The sequence below is a fragment of the Boleophthalmus pectinirostris genome, unplaced genomic scaffold (genome assembly GCF_026225935.1).
Source record: "Boleophthalmus pectinirostris isolate CB_2022bp ecotype Guang Dong unplaced genomic scaffold, ASM2622593v1 HiC_scaffold_2, whole genome shotgun sequence".
Taxonomy (NCBI): domain Eukaryota; kingdom Metazoa; phylum Chordata; class Actinopteri; order Gobiiformes; family Gobiidae; genus Boleophthalmus; species Boleophthalmus pectinirostris.
In genome coordinates, this window is record NW_026571152.1 from 26084542 (window position 1) to 26100105 (window position 15564).

The 15564-nt window shown below is 37.9% G+C and overlaps 1 protein-coding gene across 1 annotated transcript; it reads left to right on the forward strand.

Annotated features, from left to right (window-relative positions):
* Nucleotides 1-423: 423 nt before the first annotated feature.
* Nucleotides 424-12944, forward strand: wt1a (WT1 transcription factor a). Its single transcript, XM_055155959.1, is given in 9 exon segments — nucleotides 424-627; nucleotides 629-914; nucleotides 3040-3162; nucleotides 4558-4660; nucleotides 7881-7980; nucleotides 10656-10800; nucleotides 11229-11318; nucleotides 11624-11716; nucleotides 12168-12944. Coding segments are annotated over 9 exon segments (1239 nt in total). The 5' UTR covers nucleotides 424-450; the 3' UTR covers nucleotides 12290-12944.
* Nucleotides 12945-15564: the final 2620 nt, after the last annotated feature.

Here is a 15564-nt window from a genome sequence, read left to right on the forward strand (position 1 = left end):
AGTGTACAGTACTTGAATGAAGGGTCCTGTCCTTCATCACCACTGACTCCACCCCTGAGCCTCATCCCGGCTCATACACACCCTCACATGTGGGGGGGGGTGGGAGGTGTTGGGCGGGGGTGTGGAGGGAGCTGTGGGCTACTCCCCCTCACTCCTTCACTGCTCCGTGTCCATTCACAGACAGCGCTCTGAGCAGGACCCCCTCTCCTCCTTCAATGGACCTCTCTCATCTCTTGTCCAGGACCGAGGCAGAAAACTGAAAACTGGTGAGAAAACCCTTTTGCTTCTCAATTTTCTGTTGGGACATAAATTGGACTAAAGAGACCACACAAGGTTTGATGAATCACTGCTTGTTCCAAATGTGAAGACAAAACTGGATAGAGACCCATAAGTGCTGCATTTGGAGATTCACACTACGTCTGTTTGGACCCCGTTAGTCTCCAGGACACTATGACTTCAGATGTTCGCGAGCTGAACTCGTTGCTGACCCCTCTCCCGGCTGGCCCGAGCCCTGGGTGCCCCCCTTTGCCCGTCAGCACAGCGCCGCAGTGGGCCCCGGTGCTGGACTTTCACACTGCAGCCTCACCCTACCCCTCACTGGGTGCTCCTCACAGCTCCCTTGGGACCACACTCCTTCATCAAACAAGAGCCCACATGGGGGACCACCAATGACCCCCACCACCACGACACAGACCCTCACTGTGGCCTGAGCGCATTCACTGTGCACTTCTCAGGGCAGTTCACGGGGACAGGGGCATGCAGGTACGGTGCAGCATTTGGAGGGCCCCCTGCGCCCAGTCAAGCCCCCTCAGTGACGGCCCCTCACCACCACCAGGCCCCCGGCCGCATGTTCAGCAGCACGCCGTACCTGACCAACTGTATGGACGCACCAGCCACACAACGCAACCAGACAGGTAGGACTCACCTCCAGCACTGTGCACCAGAACATGAGTTTACATTTTAATAGCGGGCCATTTATTTAGAAATACATAGATATTTTAGAGGTCAGTCAGTTTTCACATGTATATAATGCACATAGTTTTGGTTTCAAACAAAATGTGTTTAAACAACTGCACAAGAATATTTCTATGTGACAGTAGAATAATATGGTAAAGTACAAACTAATCATTGTAAATGATGACACGGCTTAAATAAAACAAATATTGCAGAGTGTTTTGCAGCTGTAACATTTTGATTTTAGAAGAAAAGGTGAACAAACAATAAAGTTGAAAATCCACATTCATATACCCTGTAAGTTTAAAAAAACACCACATCAAACAAAATTTGTATACATTATTTCACACCTTCAAACAGCCAAATTCTGATGTAACCCACTGTATTTACAAATACATGTAGCATGTATTTCACTCCACCAGAGATCCTGTTTCTCTGTGTCAGCGGCCTGCAAAAGTCAGTCTATTTTTTAGTTGTGTGGTTAAATTAAGTGTAATACATTGATGCAAAAAGTGAAGTCTAATTTTTCATATTTTTGTGTGAAAAATTCTGCTGCAAATCTCTTCTCTCACCTATTCATGGGCTTCAGCTTCTCATTGATGATATTTTGACGACTTTTTACTATTCAAAAGACAGAATATTTAGTTTTAAATTGTTATTCTGTATTATGTTTTGTATTATTATGGCAATAGTCCTCATTTTTCATGATTATGAAACTCACGGATAGATAAGCTCAAAGGGTTTAGTCAGCTGTGTAATCAGCACAAACATGCTTATCAACTTTCTAATTTAGAAATAACATCAGAGTGAACGCACCGGGCCGACCCCTCACCTGCTTTATCTGCCTCTGCCGAGGCTGGGCGAGCACACAGGTCACACTGATAGTCACTTTGGGCAAATCCAGGACCACAGAATTATTCTTTATTTTTAATTTATAATTCCTTTAATTATTAGTTTTATCAAAAAAGCAAGTTAATTGATGAAAGCTGTGTGTAAAGTGCAAAAATATGGCATGTATATTTAAAAATACATATATATATGTTTTTCTTTTTATTTAAATAACTGATAAATACTGATGAAATTGATTGATAAGATTATATTAAATTATATTATTGCTGAAATAATAATTATATTATTGAGTTTTTACCATATCAGTTTTCTCTGCCGCATAATGACAGGTATTAAAAATCAATCAAAAAAAAAAAAGAAGAAAATTATAATAATAATGTGAGTTAAAATACTGTATCTTCCATATCTCTTGTGGTCATCTCACTAAGTTTGGTTTTCGTTTACAAATGACTCTGTACTTGTCACATGTGCAACAAAACCTCTTGTCTTCAAAGCCGTGGAGAGTGAGTGGAAGACAGATGCGTGTTTTAATGAGATTTCTCCTCCCTTTAGCTCCACCTCGCACTGACTTCAGTGAAAGTGTTTTTAATGAATGTGACTTGTTTGTGAAGCTGTGATTTATGAGGTTGCTCTGATGACCCCGGGTCACTCGGAGTCAGGTCTGTGCCAAACTCTGCGGCCACAAGAAGAACCCAGTGTGAGCCCAGTGTGAGTCATTCACACTGAAAAAACATGATCCTAAATATTACAGTTAATAACAATAATTATAATCTGTCTGTCCAAAATTGTCATTTACTTATTTATTCTGAAATGATTTCATGATCATATCAGCATAATAAAAAATTGTAAGGCTTCACATATGTGGTTAAGACTCTCAGCAAGAAGGTCCTTGGTTGGATATCTGTGGCGGATAGAGCATTTCTGTGTGGAGTTTGCATGTGCTCCCTGTGTCTGCATTGATTCTCTCCATACATCCTCCTTTCTAATCCCTCCAAAAAAGTTATAGTTATAATAGAGGTACTTATTTGCTGTGACTTGGACTAACCTTACAATCAGCTTAGTTTTGTTGAAGAACTTAACAATAATACACTTTACCTTTTTTAACATATTGTATAAATGTACTGTACAGTGTTGTAGTTGTTTTATGAAGAAGATTGATTGTTTCTTAGCCCAAAATGACTCTTCACTTTGACCTTTTGTGCATAATGCTATCTGTCTCTTGTTTCTATGTTGCAGGTTACAGCGCAGTTGCCTTCGATGGAGCCAGTAATTACAGTCACACTCCTACACACCACAGCTCACAATTCTCCAACCACTCCTTTAAACATGAAGACGCTCTAACCCAGCAAAACACCATGGGTAAGAAACTATAAACCCAACAATGCTATCATGTCAACAACACTTTATGATTTATTGTGAGTAAAACACAATTAAATCAAAGTCTAAAATCAAGTAGTACTATTATGGACTTCTATTGCAGTAGACTTTCATCACAATATATTATAATAACAAAGAGCAAAAATATAAATGGTAATATTAAATTCAAAATACGTAGCAAAAATAGCAAGAGACTTGTCAAATAAAACATACTTATATAAATGTATATGCACAAGTACAAATAAAATATACAAATATAGTAATACAAATTATATCTCTATATACAAGAGCTGGGTCAGAAAAACAGTGCAAAGATTACATAGTTAAAATACACTTTAAAAGTTTAAAATATGTTTGATAGTTAAAAAATATTTTCCAAAGCCAGTTGCCATCTCATATATTTTAGCTGATTTTGTATACTGTTGTAGATTTTGACATGTAGAAAAGAAAAAAAAAACTCTTAGATTTGAAACAGTGTCATTGGGTTCAGTTTGTGATTCAAATCCATTATTTCATGTTCAAGGAAAGCAGTCAGTACAAATCTGAAAAACAATAGAATGAGATGAGAGCTTCTAAATGCAGATGTTGAGGTGTATTTAAAGTTAGTCACACAGCTGTGTGTTGGGCGGCTCCTTGACCCTCGCCCGGGGAGTGCCGTGTCCCCTGCTCCACAGTCTCTAGTCCGCTCAGACTTGGCCCGCTGGCTGCATAAATCAGCCACATCCTGACTCTGGTACTCCCTGGCCTCCTCTTTGGTCCCTCTCACATCCTCCCCTCTCCGCCGCTCGGCCTGTTGGTAAATATCTCAGCGCGCAGGGCCGGGTCAAGTTCGGAAGCTGCTGATGTAAATTTAGTGGAGTCCATAGTAACCTACAGCAGGTCATGACCGAACAGAGTGAGCAGAGACACAAGTCCAAGGCCCCAGGCACAGAGGTGCAAGAGAGAGAGGGGCAGGAGGACTATGATTCACACACAGAGCCTGTTACACTAAAGACTGCTTCACTACCATAGTTTATTATTGGTGACTGAAATGATCCAAAACATACATAAAATATATGACTTTATATCTTTCTACAGTGACAGAGCTACTTAGATATTTATGTAAATAATTCTCATGCTGGCCACATGCATAAAAAGTAAATGAAACAGTCATGATTTAAAAAGATAAGTCTTAAAAGCTTGTTAGTCTCGTCCTGTGGGTATTCATAATGAGTTTACCTTGTTGTGCTGAAAGTATGTAAAATAAATTACAAAAGTATTTCAATCACAATATTTGGAATACATTTACAAGTTACTCACTAGTGTGACTGTGTTTTGTGAAGTGTGTCCATGTTAGACCAAACCAAGTGTTTAACTCTTAACCCTGTGTGTGTGCAGGTGAGCAGCAGTACCCCGTCCCTCCTCCGGTCTATGGATGCCACACACCCTCAGACAGCTGCACAGGGAGCCAGGCTCTGCTGCTGAGGAATCCCTATAACAGGTAACACCCCATCATGGTCTGTTTGTATTTGTCATCTACAATTAGATCTGGCTCCATGTCAGGGGCTATTGTCGATTGTTTCATGTCAGACTGCAGTAGTTCAGTGAAAGGTACGAGGACATTTTCGCTAAACAGGATGTCCACCTTCAGAACAGGTCTGTCTGCCACCACAGCTTCCTTTGCATTTGTTTCCTTTTTAATGGAATTTACCGATTACAATGGGAAATCACTCTGGTGAGAAATGTGGCTCTCAAATTCTTCCTCGTGCCATGTTGATATAGGGAACAGTTGCTGTAATCCTGCACTTAAAAAGGACAATGTAACAATGAAGTTAATCATGTTTTTAAAACACATTTTCAAATATAGCTGAACTGTACCAGTTTTTCATGAAAAAGGATGCTCTCTCTGTAAAGCAAACATTCCGGACATGCCGCAGACATAAAGAACTGTGGAATTCACAGCTTCAGGATCTCTGCAGGATATAAAAACATAAGCTAACCTAAATCTGAAGTTATTCTTTGTCATAAACATAACTGCTGCCTCTCCATCTCTATCATGAGTTAGAGTGCTCTAAAACATGATACCAACAGGATGCCGTTTAATCTGAACTTTGCCCTTTTGGCCTCAAATAAAACAAATGTAAATTGTTATATTTATGTACTACATTCTCATATTATTTTTTTATCCAGTTTAAGTTTCAAAATATTCCAGGAACCATAAACCTCTGCAGCGTGTTCTCTGATAATATTCTCAAGAGAACTGCCCTGTACCAGACACTGAATGTTATGGACAGTGTTCTTAATGGTTTTACTAATTCAGCTATGGGTTACATCAGTTTGCAACCAAGAGGAAACACAGACAGTTATTTATTTAAAAATGTCATGAATTGTTACTTTAGTTTTTCTGCTTAGCCTCTTTCCCAAACTCCCAATGTTTCCAACTCGAAAATACCATTTGTGCTGCGCTGGCGTGGTGCCCTGGCTGTACAGTAAAATAATGGCTGTGTAATGAGCGGGGTACCAGGCACCGCTGGTTCCCCTGAGCGGCCTGCAGTGCTGTGCAGGTGGGGCGGTTGTGAGAGGCATAAATCCTCTGTGTGTGTCTCATATTCACTTCACTGTGCGTATTGTGTAGCTTTTAATCACTCGCTGCACTAACAAATGGTGCTTGTGTATGTGGTTAATCAAAGGAAAGTCATCAAAACACATAAAAACACATGAAGGTACTACAGCTACAACGGGTCACATGAGTCACTGCCAAAACTGGAGTTACGCAGAACTTTTTTTAAAATAACTGATTAGCCTCTGTAGAGTTTATGAATCAGTCAAGTTTTGTTTTTTTTCTCTTGTGTAATATAACAGATATTAATAACAGAAGATGTATTTTTTCTATTTATATTAATATGTTATGTTTCGGATTTAGTTGTAATAGAAAAAAAGAGTCAGTGCAAGAGAACAAATGGTAGTATCTCTGACTGCGTTGTGTGCTTGCTTTCTGTCTAGCCTGAGGTCATATTTAGGATCACTTTGGTAAAGAAGCATTAAAACTTGACTCAGAACCAGTCAGAATTTCTTGAAATAAAAGTTATTATTTTTTCCTTTATGTTCTGTTCACAGTGGAGAAAATTTATATCAAATGACCTCTCAGTTGGAGTGTGTGGCGTGGAACCCTGTCAATACACTGGCGTCGACCATAAAGAGGTAGGCACTGTTTAGCAGTGCAGCAGTTCACTCCCACAGAGGTAACAGAATGAGTTCATCTATTCTGGCCGAGCTCCTCTTTTACTGATGTGATGTGGAGTGCATTGTACTATATGTCAGAGCGACCTGCGCGCTGTTCACTGTCAGAGTCTGTGTCCACTCACAAATACCTCCGCTCTGAGCCAACAGCCATACATCATCGTTCATTTGGGCTGCACTGGATCTTAGACACACACTCATGCACTGGTACCAGCAGCAGCCATGCACTATTAAAGGGCCCATATTACGCTGTTTTCTGATCAGTTATAATGGTGTTTCCTCATCACAAACATACCTGGAGTTGTGTTTTGTTTCATTCACACATGTTTAAAACACAAACATGGCAAATTTGGGCTGAGAAAATTTCTGAAATAGTTGTTAAACTCCCCACACCTTCACTAGAATCATTTGGATAATTTCAGCTCTAGAACTGCCAATCACTACTGAACTAAAGGTGAAAGGAAGATGTTGCTTGAAAACTACCATTACTACATCACATTATAAGGTGGAACAGAGCATTTTGAGCTTGTTGACAGACTAATAATAAAGGATCACTCAAACATGTGTGAATTAAACAAAACACAACATCAGGTATGTTTTTGATGAGGTAACAGCATTCTAACATGACTTAAAATTTGCAAAAGTCAATTTTGTGTAATATAGGACCTTTAAAAAATAATAATAACAGATTTTTTCTTTATTTAACTCTACTCACGAAGCCACCCTCCCAAACTTTCAAAAATATCATATGAACAAAAATCATGAAACCAAAATTTTAAAGGTGAGTTGGTAGATAAAAAAGGAATCTATAAAAGGAACATTTCAGTCACAGTAAAGCTTCTCTACTGAGGGCAAATCCGCTGTATCCAATGTATTTCTATTGTATTAAAAGCATACAGTTTTTGTGCATAATAACAGGAACTTATTTGTATGAATGAACATCTGTGAATACATATGTAATATACTGCTCCATTGTTTCAGGGTCCTTGGGAAAATACAAACTAAAGGCACGTTAAACCGGCTGGACTGTGTAGCCTATACCATCTCCAAAGCCACAGCAGTGCAGGATACAACCTCCCATCCTCCGATTAGACAAACTGAAATATTGCACATTTCATAGACAAGAGCTGACTGTGTCTCTGTGTTATCGTGGAGATATGAGGGGAAATGCTGAGCCACACAGAGCACCTTTGTTCGGCTCCAAAAATATGAACCGAGAAAAATAAATGAGTAAATGTCTGTGTAGCTGTTGTCGATATTGCGTTTGAGAGAATAAACAGCTGATCAGTGTTTTTAATCCAACAGGGTTTCTGAGACCTGGTTTTTGAATGCTTCTTTTTGAATTATGAAATCACTTATGAATCATTTGTAAGGATTCTTGCTGTTTTGCAATACACAATGTTTCACCATAGCTTTACACAATGACCGCTTTAAGTTTTTGATGGAACTTTGAATTATTCTTTCCTCTCTTGTGTTTTTAGTCATCCTGCCAGCTACGACAGTGACCCCAGTGCTCCTATGGTGTACAGCTGTAGCACGCAATACCGCATCCACACACACGGCGTCTTCAGGGGCATACAGGTACACAACTATATATAAACAGAATACTCTTATCAGTGTTTCCCGTTAATAGGGCAGACTACGGTGGCCTTCCGTAGTCTAATTTTTGCTCCTATAGTCTTAAAAAAGTTTATCAATAAACTTATTATTATTAAAAATGATACTTTTGGTTGTTGTATTATTATAAATCTGCAGTAGTAACTTTATTTCATCTTTAATCATTCCCTTTTTAATTAAGAGGCAATGATAAGTGATGTATTTACCCCCAAAATGTGTTTTCTATAAAATGATTTAAGATTCATTTAGGATTCCCTGTGCCACTGTGGTTTCATGTAAACATATGGGAAACACAGTACTATTGCTACTTAAATATATTACTGCCTGGTCAGCATCTATATAGTGTTATTTACTAGTCTGATGTGTTTAGTATGAATATAATGATATAAATTTTATAGCAAAGCCTGTCCCAATATGGTAAATGAATACTATCCAGACCTTTTCTCAAACCATCTCCATTTAAAATATCTTAACTTTACTTAAAATGTATTCATTTGATATCCACACTTTCTTACATGCATATTATGTGGGTAATGATATGAATTTGTTCAAATAAATCACCTGTTACTGACCCATGTGAATGAAGATTGTTGCTGTTCTATCTAGGCCTGCCATGATAACAAATTTTGATAATGTTGAAACTAATTTATGCCACTGACAAAATAATCCAAAATCAGATTTAAACCACAAAAACTATTTTAAATCTACAATATTGTTAAAAGTCAATGAACTGCAATAAATAAACAGTAAAATGAAACACTTTAGTACTTAGTTTGCATCTGTAATGAGTCATAGATGTTATTAATTCAACCTTCTGTGGCTTAAATCTTATCATTTAGCCAAAAAATAACTACAAATTTCCCAGTAGTGCAAAGAAAATGTACACATGATAAATACTGACCCCCAAAAATATTGTTCTATGTATCACGTACTGAACGAGAAGTTGATATAGTAATTATCATGATAGGCTTACACTGCAAAAAGCAATATCTAGGTAAGTTAAAATGACTTAAATTAAGAACATTTTACTTTATTTGAGTAGATTCAACTTGAAAAGTAAATAGATCTACTAGTGGAATAAGTGTGTATTTCTTAATTGAAGCAACATTAGATTTTGTTTTTTAATTTAAATGCAAAGAGTAGCTGTTATTGTGTAGCCAAGTGTAGTCAAATTTATTTCATATATAAGTACAACATGCCTTGTTCCACTGGTAGATAATTTTACTTGTTAAGTGAAATTTACTGGTACTCACATCATGATAAAACTTTCTTAATTCAAATAATTTTAACTTAATTTAGTTTTGTAGTGTAGCTCTGTCTATTATTGATTTCAGTTTTTAAGTCATAATCATATTTTTCTTGAGATGAAATCCACATTGCTTAAATACTTTGTAAAGACAAAGTAATCTCTGAAATAAAAACAGTAGCGTTGTCTTGATTCAGTGAAACGTGACATGCAGCAGCTCAGAGTTTCAAAAGTGCAGCTAAAAGGCCAAGAGCAGAGTTTTTCCACTGAACCATTAAAAAGAAACACACAAACACACACACACACGCAGGGCCAGGCTGTGTACAGATACAGTTTCCATACGAGCATGTTAATAAATCATTACATTTTAATTATTGTCTGTCAGCGCCTCTAAAGGACACAGAACAGAGATTCTCCAGACCTGCGCTAAGTCCTCTGCACTACTTAAAAACATTAGTCTTTCTTTGTTTTCTGGAACATGTACTCATTTTTACTGTTTTACCATTGATGCAGAAATGTATGGTAAAACGCATTAGAATTAAGGTTCAGAGCAAAAAAATACATAAATACTCATGATTCTCTCTATTTAAGATATTACACAACATTTTACACACTGCCAAATTACACACATGACTCCTAGTACCATCTATCACAAGTGTTAGTTTAATTTAGCTCAACATAATTTACTGCCTTTGAAATATAATACTCTCAGCATATTGAGAATTTAAAGGCCTCTTCATTTGTAATTAGTTCGACTTTGACTTCGAACAAGGCAAAGTAGCACAGGCTCAAGGTTAACCTCCGCGCGTGAGTCCGTGGCTGCATACAAAGGAGGTGTGCATAAATTATTGGCTGAATAAATGAAACAAAGGAATGATTTAAAGTGACAAAATTAAATACTATCAACGCACTCGATCAAATTCAGAGTCCCTGTAACATATTTTAGAAAATGCATTGTTCATGTAATTTCCGATGCGTAAATGAAACTAACATTCAAATATATACATTATAGTATATATTAAATATATATTATATATCTATTGGGTAAGGTTGATCCACTAAACCACTTAAAACGTACCATGTTTTTTCTATTTTTAATAAGGTCCTGACTTTGTTATCCCCAGTTCCTGTTGTTATTGTCCTCTGTTTATTCATTGCAGTGGGAGGGCGGGGTGTGAGAGGCGTGACTAACAGCTCCCCTCGGACCACCGTCTGTCTGGGCTCATTTTACTGCTAATTCACAGCTAATGAATATATGAGGCGTTTATTGGGCTGACCCCCAGAGCGGGCGGGGTCACGCTCAACTGCCTGTTATCTTAATTACATTGTACAGTGAGAGTCACTGGTGCAGGGGGGGCTCCTGTGCCCATGTTTATGTTGTGTTGTGTGGCAGGACGTGAGGCGGGTGCCCGGGATCACCCCAACCATAGTGCGCTCTGAGACCAGTGAGAAGCGCCCCTTCATGTGCGCCTACCCAGGCTGTAACAAACGCTACTTCAAACTGTCCCATCTGCAGATGCATGGACGCAAACACACAGGTACATTTTCACTGTGATCTTTATACTGTAATGTACTTTATCTTTCAGGTCAACATACAAGAAACTAAGATTATTATTTGTTACTATTTTGTCATAATTTTGTCATTATAATATTATTGTCAATTATCTAATAAAAACAAATACATGATACTGCAAAATTAGAACATCTAATATTCAGCTGTACTTTGTAACCATAAAATATATTATTGTATTGATAGTAACATTTTGTGATCAATCATGTGTGATACATGAGAACACACAAACATGAAAATAAAGATGAAACTGTGTAGTAACTTTAAAGATACATATTTACCAAATCATCTGTCCTTACACAATGTAGGAGGCACTTAAAATATAACCTCAGTAGCACCAGCACACTGAGCCACACGGACCTGCAGACTTCACCTTCATCATGTGTTTGTGTGCAGGGGAGAAGCCGTACCAGTGTGAGTACACAGACTGTGGCCGGAGGTTTTCTCGCTCGGATCAGCTCAAACGACACCAGAGGAGGCACACAGGTTCAATACTTTCTCTTTTCCACTTTGTCAGCCCTTTGTTTTTTTTCCTCCACCTCCTCTATTCTGCATGAAAGCTAAATAGAAGATAAAAATAAATCATACATTTTAAGTGCACTGTTCTTCTTAAGACGAATTAGCTTTAGGCTGGCCAGACTTTGGCATGGCTTCAGGCCTCTGCTCTACTGTATTTTTCTTTCTCCCCGGGTGTTTGTTGGTTTGTTTTTGTGTGTGTGAACTTATTTGTGTACCCTGTTGTGTGGATGTGTGTGCGTGTGCGTGTGCATGCCAACTCTACATGTGTTTAGGAGTAAAACCCTTCGAATGCCAGACGTGTCAGAGAAAGTTCTCTCGGTCTGACCACCTTAAGACACACACCCGGACTCATACAGGTAAAACAAGTGCGTAAACTTTTATTTTTATATTTCTTATTTAAAGGTGCATTGTGTAACGTTTCTGGTGGAGGGTTTGTCAAATGCTTTTCTCCATGGAGATGTTATTGCTTTTTCTGGAATGTTTCACAGTATGGCATTAAACCTTGCTATCTTCATGGAAACCAAGCCAGACCAAGTTACAGCTCAGAATGTCTGTTTTTATTTGTATTTTTGGGCTACCTGTAGTTGAGTAAATGTAAAGTAAAGCTGTTTAATGTCATATTGTGGAACATTCCAGGCAGAGCAATGAAATATCCATAGAAACAAGTAGGTGATGGACCCCCAACCAAAAAGTTACACAGTGCACCTTTAAAAATCATCCACTTTCATTTCATGTTTACTGAACTTTAACAGCTATTTATAATGACTGATATCTTTCTCTCTCTTTGTTACCTTTTTACTGGCAATGCCCAATCAGGCGAAAAACCTTTTAACTGTCGCTGGCCCAACTGTCAGAAGAAGTTTGCCCGGAGCGATGAGTTGGTGCGCCACCATAACATGCACCAGAGGAACCTCACCAAACTGCAGCTCTCAATATGAAATAATCCACAATAACTCTTTATGTGCATTCATGTCTTTAAGTGGTTAGAAGCCACAATCTGCCTCTGTTCTCCAGTGCAGTCATGGATTACGCAGCCCTAACCGCTTAAAAGCAAAATTTGTCAGAATGGAAAAGCCAGAAGAAGTCAGTGCCCAAGTCAGCAGTTAAAGATGACATTGCAGTTTTTGTACGCTCGCTCTAGTATAGCTTCTTGTAAACACGCCCAGCTCTTGTAGCATATCTGACCTTTGGCAGGAAAAGAAATTTTAATTAATCTCTTCATATCAACCATTTGTTACATTTGCCCATTTCTGTTTTGTACAAATTCACGTCAACATTTAAGGTTAGCACAGTTTGCCTACTCATGAAAATTCTCTCCAGCAGATAATTCATTTCTTTCTTGGCTCGTTATAAATATTTCCAGTGAAGCTGCCCATTACAGACTAGTTCATTTTTTGTTGTCATGTCAATTTATTATTTCAACATCTGCAAACACAAGCTACCAAAGTGAATGAAGCCATGCAAATCCCCCAAAACTGAACATAGACTATATGTTATAACTTGTCTATTGTTGTCTGTTATTTTAAACTGTTCTGTATAAAATCTGCATGTGGAAGATGCTCTGGAAATTTAAGGTTAAAAAATATACACTGGGAAACGCTGTAGGTCAGTTCTAAGTATCTACACTCGTTTATGTTGTAAATATTATTACTATTATCAGACTTATTTATTATGTCTGTATAGATTGAAGATTTCACTGGAATAGTATGAGACTTGCGATTTGTCACATAATTGCCAGCAGCCTTGTAATGAATGTCTTTTTATAACTTAAAGGTCCTATATTATGCTATTTTCTGATCTATGTTAGAATGTTTCCATATCACAAAATACCTGGAGTTGTGTTTTGTTTCATTCACACATGTTCAACACACAAACCCTTTATATTTTGGCTTACTGGTAGTTCTTCTCTCAAACTAAAAACGCTTTGATGCACCTTGTTATTTCATGTGGTAATACATGAACTGTGTTTTTAAACTCCATACACCTTCTTTGTTATCATTTGGATGATTTCAGGCCAGGAATTGCCAATTTCTACTGAACTAAAGTTAAAGTTGATTCACTTTGTAGATGTGCCAAATCCGGTAGGAAGAAGGGCAATAACGTCTTTCCCCTTGATAAAATTCACCAAACATTCTCTTTGTTCTGGCTTTAAATCCTCAATCTCAGGAATCATTGCCAACACAAAATGTATGGCTTTGTCTACATCCATCTCGACCGCTTTGTTTACTGTTGTGCTGTACCACAAAAAGGACCCAGAAAGGCGCTTTACAGCTCTTACAGCCATTGCGCGGTCTACATCTTCCGGGGTTCTTGTAAACAATCTAGTGTATTCCACTTCCTGACCTAGTCGCTGGAGAGAAATGAAACTGAGCGGAGGCACTAGGAGGCGCCAGCCTGGCTAGTTAAAAAGTAGCTGTTAACTTAAAAAGGACAGGGCATTTTTAGCTTTGTAGTTGTAAACAGCCTAATAATGCAGCATTACTCAAACATGTGAATGAAACAAAACACAACTCCAGGTATGAAGTAACAGCATTATAATGTGGCTTTAAGTTCACAGGAGTCCATTTTGCGCAGTATAGGACCTTTAAGGCCTGTTGGCGTTATAGAAAATTACATTAGCATGAGTGTATTCAGTGATGCTCCAAGTTTATGTATTTTTGAGCTGTTCTTCTTGTGTGTAAATAGTACTGAACTTGGCAGCGTTTTAGACTATTCCTAAAAAATGTCCAGCAGGTCACACTGGCTCTGTGGCTGTAGTCCAATGGTCGAGGTGTAAATAATACTTATGTTATTATGGGAACTGATCTCTTTCCAATTGGGAAAGCATGTAACTTAACAGAAATGTTTTATACTTTTCTTTGGATGGAACTTGATGTACATTTTGCGTATTCCTTTGTGTAACTGTACTGTGATTGCTTTTATACAATAACAAGCTGTCTCTATTGCCATGATTAATTGCAATCTGTGTTGTCTTTATTTGTTTGTTTTTCCATTAAGATTGTCAATGGCACATTTGTTACCAAGATGATAATATTTGTTTAAAACCACCACAGCAAACAGCTCATGTATTTTATTATCAGTGACAAGTATCCGCTATATATAAAAAAAGTAATAACAATGAAATACAATTGTTCTGAGAGATTTGTAATAGGAAAAAAAATCCAGCTAAATTGGAGTCCTTAAAGGGCCCATATTACGCAATTTTTGATCTATGTTATCATCTTTTTTCCTTATCACAAACATACATGGAGTTGTGTTTTGTTTCATTCACACATTTGAGAAATCTGCATTATTAGTGTATCCACATCTCCACAGGTCAAACTGCTCTGTCCCACCTTGTGATGTCATGAAGTGGTAGTTTTCAAGTTCACAGCTACTTTTTACCTTTAGTTCAGAAAAGATTGGGAATTCCAGAGCTGAACTTATCCAAATGATTCCAATGAAGTTGTATGGAGTTAAAAACACAGTGGAGCACTTCCTAATCCTGACTCCACTTCCCACATGACATCACAAGGTGGAACAGAGTGTTTTCAGTTTGAAAGAAGCCTAAATATGCAGGATTTATGTGGGGAACATGCCTGAATGAAACAAAACCCATCTCCAAGTATGTTTGTGATGAGGAAAAATTATAACATAGATCAGAAAATAGTACAATATGGACCCTGTAAGTTATTATTTGAGGCTTTGTGAGTGATGAAACCAGGTCTTAGAAACAGTGTTGCGCAAGCAGTACACACTCATAACTGTACCATCTACTGCTTATCGCTACAGATTCCTCATACATTCCTCAGCTCTCCTCTGGAAACACAAGCTGATAAAACCATTGCATCTACTCACTATATTCTCTTGATGACTTCCTGAAACCTATCTCTAACATTACAGCTTTAATAATGGGTCTGCGGGGAAATGTATGCAACTATAATGCCGTATTTTAAAGGACCCATGTTACACTATTTTTGGATCTATGTTACAATGTTGTTTCCTCATCAGAAACAGACCTGAAGTTGTGTTTTCATTCACACATGTTTAACACAAAAACTCTACATATTTAGGCTCACAAATGGAAAACACTGTTCTACCTTGTGATGTCATATCGTAATACAGGAAGTGCTCCACTGTGTTTTTAAACTCCATACACCTTCACTAGAAGCAACTGGATGACTTCAGCCCTGGAATTTCGATGAAATAAGAGGTAAAAGGGTAGCCATTACCT